An 8,075-nucleotide genomic window follows, 5' to 3' on the forward strand; every position below is an offset into this window, starting at 1 on the left:
GTTATGTGACCAATTACGTGACAAGATCGCGATCGGAGTCTCTGTCGGTAGAAACTCCGATCGGGATTTCTACCAGTAGAATCGCCGATTCTACCAGATCGCAGTCTCTACCCTGTCATATATATAACATCAACGCGCTCATCGATTTTTGCCTGATGTTGACAAAGAGACTATTCTCCGGAAATGGTAAACACGACGAGAAAGTGGAAAAAAAAACATGTCGTGTGGTAGTTCCAGAAGTGACAATAGTTTTCAATTAAGTGAAACAAAATGAGGGATTTTGTGGACAACCAGCTCGCGGTATCCATTCTACAATAGTTATGATTTTATGATCTGCTTGACTGATCGCCCTTGCTGAATTAATTTGGAGCTAGAACTGGATTTAACGTTATCGGGTTGTGTTGGTTGGAGAGTGGGGCTAACATCGAATCTTGCAAACCATGTTAGATAGCCGTGTTGACTGTTGCGGGCTTTTCTTGCTAACGGTCGACACGTCTAGGTTTATGAAGTGATACATTCATTGTCTATTTCAAGGCAAATATACTTGTCATTTGAACCGACCGCCATCCAGACACAGGCTTACAAACTTGCTGAACACCAAACACACATAAGCGCGCATACCTGTCCTTGGTGCTGAACAGTAACACAAGTAAACAAACCGTTCCTGTACAGTCCATACACACGGGGAAGCATGTAACAATCCCTGGGTTCTAGAGTAAAGGAGGAAATGTGACGATTCTTCAGTTTTGGCGGGAAGTTTTCCCTGATTGCAGTTTGATGATGGGTTAAATAACATTGTTGTGTAAGCTCCGCTTCCCTACGGATGTCATATTGGAGGTGAAGGTATCTTTAGGGAAGGTTTGATACAAGGTGAAACAACGCAGTCTTTTTTTTTGGAGAGGCAACCAGATATAACCTGTGCTGCGTGGTGAAGAAGGTGTCGACTTTGAGACTGTATGATTTGGATTATAAAAGTTTTCTATTTTGGGTATATAATACGCAACTGCCTTTCTAGTGTGAGTCGGCTGCAATTATGTGACCTCCGCAGTGCGGCGTTTCAAAGTAGTCGTGAGAAGGTGATAAGCCGACAGTTTTTGTTTTGAATTTTGTGGCTTGTACCCTATACGAAAACATATTCGTTTTTGGTATTCCTGAACTGCACTATATTTTTTTCCGCGTTGAAGGCACCTTGGTCACCTTGTAGCTATAGAGATCCCATAGGCCAAATGGTCTACCACAACAGAATGTGTGTTATGCTAATGAGTACTTCATTTGCCAATGACGAGACATAAAACTAGTCTCGTGATCGAAACGCGATGGAGCGATTTCATCAAAAATTGCAGTCGGAAGTACCTCTTTCACTTTTACGGCAGCAAACCCGACAGTGTCGGTGCAGCAGTCCTTATATCGTACACGTACGTAGTGCTTTTCAGTAGCTCCTAGCTGTAAGCAAATCCAAGTTGAAGACGGCGATAAAGTTAAGTGGACAATGGCGAGTGTAGTCGAAACTTCTAGACGAGATATGATGGTCGGCGACTATGAAAAGTTGGAATAGCTTGGGCACGGGGCCTTTGGTAGAGTGTACAAAGGCCGGAAGAACGGCAACTTGTATGCCCTGAAGGAACTAGACCTGGGTGACGGTGACGACCAAGCCAGGATGAATGCGGAGAGGGAGCTTGAGCCCCTGTTAGCTCTGGCCCAGCACCATCATCCTAACATTGTGCTGTTTATTGAAGATTTCAAGGACAAAAGCAGGTAATTATAAGGGACTGTGAGATAATGTAGCGGAGCGTGTGGGGTAATGTGTCGAGGGGAACGTTATGTAAAATGCTTTTATTTCAATGGTAAATATTGTTGTTGGCTGTTGTGTCTTCCTTGTCCCCCAACGACCTGGAGGTCAATGGATTGTGAGCTTTATAAGAAAATTTTCCTGCAACAATGTTCGGTGGCTTACTAAATGCGGCCACTGTCTCCGTAGTGGTGTGAGGCTCAAACAGTTGATTGTGCTCGGTCACAAAATTCTAACAACAATATTTGGAATTTTCTATTTTCATGAATGACAGACTTATCGTTTTTGTTCCTGTTCCCCACGCGAGAAAGCAATCAACCGAAAGTGTGGAATTTTATTACTTGCAATCACGAGTCCCTCTTTCCCTTTTACATTAGGTCAAGTGAAGTATAACTATAGCATGAAGCCCAGTCATCTTATATTGAATTTTTAAAAGGGGTAGGGGCTGATTCAACGCCGGCTAAAGCTAACAAGACTAGATTCCAGGCTAATGTGACGTTCAACAATTGTAAATATTACTGTTAACTAGCCTGTGGCTCGTGATGGAGTTCTGTCCGCTGGGGACTATGAAGTTCCTGCTGGAAAATGGACCCTCCTACAACGAGCAATTCATGCGGCAGATCGCCGATGCTGTCGCCTACCTGCACGGCTGTGGTATTGTGCACCGGGACCTGAAGCCTGACAACGTCCTGGTCTCTGGTACTGAACAAGACCCAATCGCAAAGGTGGCTGACTTTGGATTGGCTAAGGTAATGAACGGGTTTCAAGACAACTTAGGCCATGTTTAAATGCAGTATGTTGAAATACCAAGTACATTTTGCGTGGTTGAGACTCAGCTTGCTTTTAGGCACACAATTAAGTGCCAACAAGACTTTACACATGTTTTGACTAACAAGTTACGATTTTCAAAAATTTTCTCATTTCTACATCACAGATTTGCCGAAACGCATTTGGTGACATCTTTTCCCAGTACTACCTGCAAACAGACGGGGTATTCTTTTGGTACGCTGCCCCGGAGATTTGGGACCGTCACTACACCGAGAAATGTGACGTGTACTCCATGGGTGTCATGTTCGCCGCCATGCTTGACCGTACAATTACAACAAAAACGTAGGTGGAAATTTATCATCCGCTTGAACCATTTATAACGGATTTGTATCAGTATTTACAAATCTGTGCCTTCTTGTATTGGTAAGTTTAATCTATCACCTAATGACTATTTCTGATATCTGTTTTTTAGCATGATGATACAATATATATTGACAGAAACTGCCACTGCAGAGGAAACTGTGACAGTATCTGTGACATGATTGTGCTTTTATCTTCCATACTGACCATTCAATATGCCGAACATTAATTTTGTTTTCACAGTGTCGACAGGAAACCCCTTCTAGTTGTCTACATCAATGGGGAGCCAGTGGCCGATGTGCAGCTTCGAAACCCCGAAATCAACCTGGCAGATCACATCATGACAGGACAGCCAGACAACATGCTCAAAGAAATCATTCTTCGCATGATGGCATATGACTATCATGCCCGTCCCACCGCAGCGGAAGTCAACACATCAATTCGTCAAATACAGTCGGAGCCATGTACACTGTCGTGAGGCAAGTGTACGTGCATGCATGTCATCTTCCTGTTTGATGGGTCATATTAACTTTGCCAGAAAATGATTGAAAATACAGTTTCGTAACACTTGTACCCAGCTCCACATTGGTATGAAAGTCCATCTTTTGATTTGGTCATTGGTGATTGGTCACTTGGTTATAATTTCTGAGACTACACCAGGACAGTAACAAAATTCAGGCCTTGTAACCCAGGAGAGACCAATGAATCCCTTTCAAGATTTGACGGAGGAAGAAGAAACACGACAAAAACAGTACATTGCACTTCCATACCTACAGTATGATGGAGTAAAATATAAAAAAATGTCATCTCTAAGCAAACCCTGATGATTCTAGAAACACATTAATGTACAATTCCTGGCCATGGACTTCTTGCAGACTACACAGGGACAATACTATACCATTAGGCTCTGATCTTGGGGCGTCGCCAAAAAAAGAGGTTGACTTATAGCCACGTTGTTTCATTAGCAGACCTAGCTTTTAAGCATATCTAACACAAATGAGCAGGGGTTTGTAACAAAAGCAAGCTGACTAATAGATGACTTGCAGGTCTAGACTCATCATGTCAATGGAGAGATAATTTGAGTTAGTTGTTATTAGCTGTGAAGCAGACAATTATCATAAAAGGCTACAAAATAGACGTATTGACTTGGTAATGAAACTACAACACGAATAGTTTTGGCGTCATAGTATGTTTTCCTAGCGCAATTTTTCATATATGTCTCATACTAGTTCTTGTAACTGTCAAGTCGGAGCATAGCCGCAAAATAGTCGTAAACCGTCAACATGTTGTAAAACACAACCTTTTTACAAACAAATGCAGACCTGTTGTATACAGTTTGCCCAAGGCTATTGAAAGGATCGTCCTGTGGTCCTGTCAATAATGGAAGCGTTGCACTGTTGACAGAATAATCTCCGTTGACAGAATAATCTCCACTGTTGCCAGGAGACACAATAGCTATATATTTACTCGTTTGACATCCTCTGAAAAGCATCACCAAAGGGAATCATAAAATACCATCGAATAGATAATGGCAATTTGGCAAATACGAGCACATTAGACGAATAGCAGTTGGGGGTTTGTCAGCAGTACAAAATAATGTAACGTTATAGCCTGGAGAGAGCCATATGAACTACAGACAGGTCAGTGCGTCGGACACTGGAGTCATATGTCTATGGCAATATATTTGTTTCAAAAATACTGGAGCTATATAGGTGACGTTTTTCCAAAATTCACGTCACATGGGACGTAAAATACGTGACGTCCGACCTATTACAAACACGTCACAGGCTACGTGCGGCATACGTGACGTTTCTTCATCAATAACTTAGTTAACGATTTAGTTACTGATGACTGATGTCTTAATAGTAGTTTGTAAGTGACGTGTTTTTAGTAATTAACCAAGTAACATTGGAACATCTTTTTTTTTCATCGTGATAGTATGACGTTTAGTCCTCTGTTGTTTTACAGCAACAACATTTAAATGGCAGCATGAAAGCTTTGCGAATAGCCCGCAAGCATGTCCGGACGCGTGTGCTTTTCCTCACCCCCTTGGCTATGTTGTTCTGTCCGATGTCATTAATGTCGCTTGTACCGTGTTGAGTTTTGTTTCTGTCGTCCACCGTCATGTCACATGTGTCGTCTACAGTAACGTCAGTCACAATGTCACATGTGTCGTCTACAGTAATGTCAGTCGTAATGTCACCTGTGTCACCTACCGTCACGTCAGTCACAGTCTGTCCATTGTCAGTCGCAATGTCACATGTGTCGTCGACTACTACAGTCAAGTCTGTCACGTCAGTCACAGTCTCCCCATTGTCATTTGTACTGTCACCTGTGTCGTCAACTACTACAGTCACGATATCTGTCACGTCAGTCACAGTCTGTACATTGTCAGCTGTACTGTCACTTGTGTCGTCAACTAATACAGTCACGTCTGTCACGTCAGTCACAGTCTGTCCATTGTCAGTCGTAATGTCACCCTTGTCGTCCTCTACTACAGTCACGTCTGTCACGCCAGTCACAGTCTGTCCGTTGTCAGTCGTAATGTCACCCTTGTCGTCCTCTACTACAGCCACAGTCTGTCCGTTGTCTGTCTGTCTCTTGTCTTCTTTATCCTCTCTCTGCTTAACTTCAGATATTTTTCCCCTCTGCTTCTTGTTCGTCTTTTTTCCTCCTGCACTTGGTGGAGATGTTTCTTGAGGTACCTGAAATGGCATTGTTTCAAACTACTGATGTTAAGAAACGACATGTATGTTGTATTTCCAGCCTTCACTTATGAAGGAGGCATTTTCAAACAGTGATTTATTCAACTTTAGTTGGCTACAAGGTCAGACAATAATGTTAAGTAACAAACACATGTAAACTGAGCCGATCTGAGGAATCACTGTAAAGTCTACCCTCAATGTTACACGAAGGTCACAATTATTTGTTGTACTTAGCAGCTGCCAAAAACTAAGTTTAGCATTTGAAACCTTCATAAAGCTGCTGTTAAATGATAAAAAGCAAATGAATAAATGGATGAATGAATGAATGAATGACTTTATTGAAATGTCTTTATTAGATTATACACTCACAGGAACAGTTCGTACGTCTGCCTTATTCACAAATGGTCTGCCCAGCTCGTTGACACACAATCCACAGCCATCAGTGATACACCACATGGTGGTATAGCATTTGGGACATCTTAGGTGGAAGTTGTGGGTGTCCACCTGGTGAGGGCAGAAACAACAAGAGACTAGAAAGGCAACATTTTCGACGAAAATGGAAAAGTTTCCCCTTCCAGTAACAAGAAGTAGTAGTAGTCATATGGGAATAAAGTAAGTAGGAAACGGCGCCTCTCGAAATAAAATACTTTCTCCTCCTAATATACTACTCCTGTTTAACATTTTATATTCACACACTTGTATTCATACGCTTTTCTCAATTTGTGAGGCATCAATATAAATTAGATGATCATATGCACATGTACAAGTTATGTGATTTTACATGTACAACATACTTATTGACTTTGATTTTGACTTATGCGCATAAGACATAATTTTTATCCTAATTTTACTCAATTTCAAGTGATGCAAGAAAGACCGAAAAGCATACAGCCCTTAGGCAACGTTGCTTCTGTCAGAGCATAATAAGATTGTTAAAAAAAGAAGAAAAAAACAACAACGCATCAGCAACAAGCCGTGGAATAGAAAAATGTTATTGCCATGGCGACAATGGTCTCTAAATAGTGGTAAACATAACAAAACTCAAACTGGGAGTTGATTGGAAGATCCTGTCATGAAGATTTTTACCTCTGGTTCTGAGGCCTAGTCATACAAATTGGACTCACAGTACATGTACTACAAATGTATGAGATCTAATCACACTAATGAGCAAAGCTGAAAAGAAAAAATCTTATAAAATCTCCCTGTAAAAGAATGGACTCATCCAGTGTGCCCACGTAAAATAGTAAAATAGAGCAGTCCAAAGCAAGCGCTAAAAATGGATTTTGAATCATCACCGCCTAACCTGAATTTAAACTAACTCCGTGCAAGAATCGACTCTTCATGTGATACCCCTATGTAACGTGTAGCAGTCAAAAATACTTCCACTAAAATAGGACTTTGACATAATCACCAAAGTCCAAAAATGAGTTTAAAGAAATACCCCCTCCGTGCAAGAATAGACTCTTCCAAAAACACCATGTAAAAATGCAAAATAGACCAGTCCAGAAATATTTCCACTGAACACACGACTTTTGTATAAGAAACCCAGTCTAAAGTTGAATATAAATAAAAGTCCCTGTCCATGAATGGTCTCTTCCAGATAACACTAGACTTGCTAATTGGCTGTCAAATCCTCCTCAGGATATTGATTCAGGCTAGACCATTGGCTGCCTCTTTGATTAACACATGTCCAGGCCTGCCCTGCAAGAGAAGTCCTCATGTGGGTCAACGACCTTGAGGTCATTGACCCCTCCTTTTAGCCATTGGTTCATGCAAGGAGCTTTTATCCGATAAAAGCTCCTTGGTTCATGCCAAGAAGTGTACGTGGGTCATTTGAATGAATATCCAATGCACCCCTGGCCTATACCAACATTTAGGTTATTTGGTCATAAAACCAGGGTACAAGAGCCCAAATTGTCCCTTTTTGGTCAAAAATTGGCCAAAAAAATCACAAAGTTAAGCACTTTGTTGTACTTTATGCCCAAAGTGTTATTGAACCTGTATGGGCTTATGATCAAGGCACCTCTGTACCAAATTTCAGTTCATTCGGTTTTTAAGAAAGAAGAAACATTACCAACACAATACTATGGTATGGCTGAAATATAATAAACAGTGCACTATAGTCCATTCCAATTGACCGTGAGGATGTTTGTTGCCATTGTTTAGAATTGAAGTTTTGTAATTATATGTCTAGGACATTTGATACTTCAGAAATATTTTAACACTGTTTCAACATTATAAATATTTCCCTAGTCCTGTAAAACTTTGGAAATATTCATGGTGTGGAATTGGATACTTCTAATGGTTTCTAAATAATGATAACAGCATTCTATCATTATTTACCATTTTCTACCATTTTTCTTTTGTAAATGGTTCAGTGGGCTGGGAAGATAGCAATTCACACATCCTTGCAAAGTATGGTGGGGTGCCATGCAACAATGGCCCACCACAAA

At 41.0% G+C, this 8,075-nt stretch overlaps 1 protein-coding gene across 1 annotated transcript; it reads left to right on the top strand.

Moving 5' to 3' along the window:
• The first annotated feature begins 1,657 nt into the window (after positions 1-1,657).
• On the top strand, positions 1,658-3,395 carry LOC118415632 (serine/threonine-protein kinase PDIK1L-like). Its single transcript, XM_035820340.1, has 4 exons — positions 1,658-1,755; positions 2,319-2,538; positions 2,760-2,899; positions 3,161-3,395. Exons 1-4 carry the CDS (start codon positions 1,658-1,660, stop codon positions 3,393-3,395), a joined length of 693 nt encoding a protein of 230 aa, XP_035676233.1.
• The last annotated feature ends 4,680 nt before the right edge of the window (positions 3,396-8,075 follow it).

Source organism: Branchiostoma floridae, chromosome 5, assembly GCF_000003815.2.
Source record: "Branchiostoma floridae strain S238N-H82 chromosome 5, Bfl_VNyyK, whole genome shotgun sequence".
In the NCBI taxonomy this organism is placed as follows: Eukaryota; Metazoa; Chordata; class Leptocardii; order Amphioxiformes; family Branchiostomatidae; genus Branchiostoma; species Branchiostoma floridae.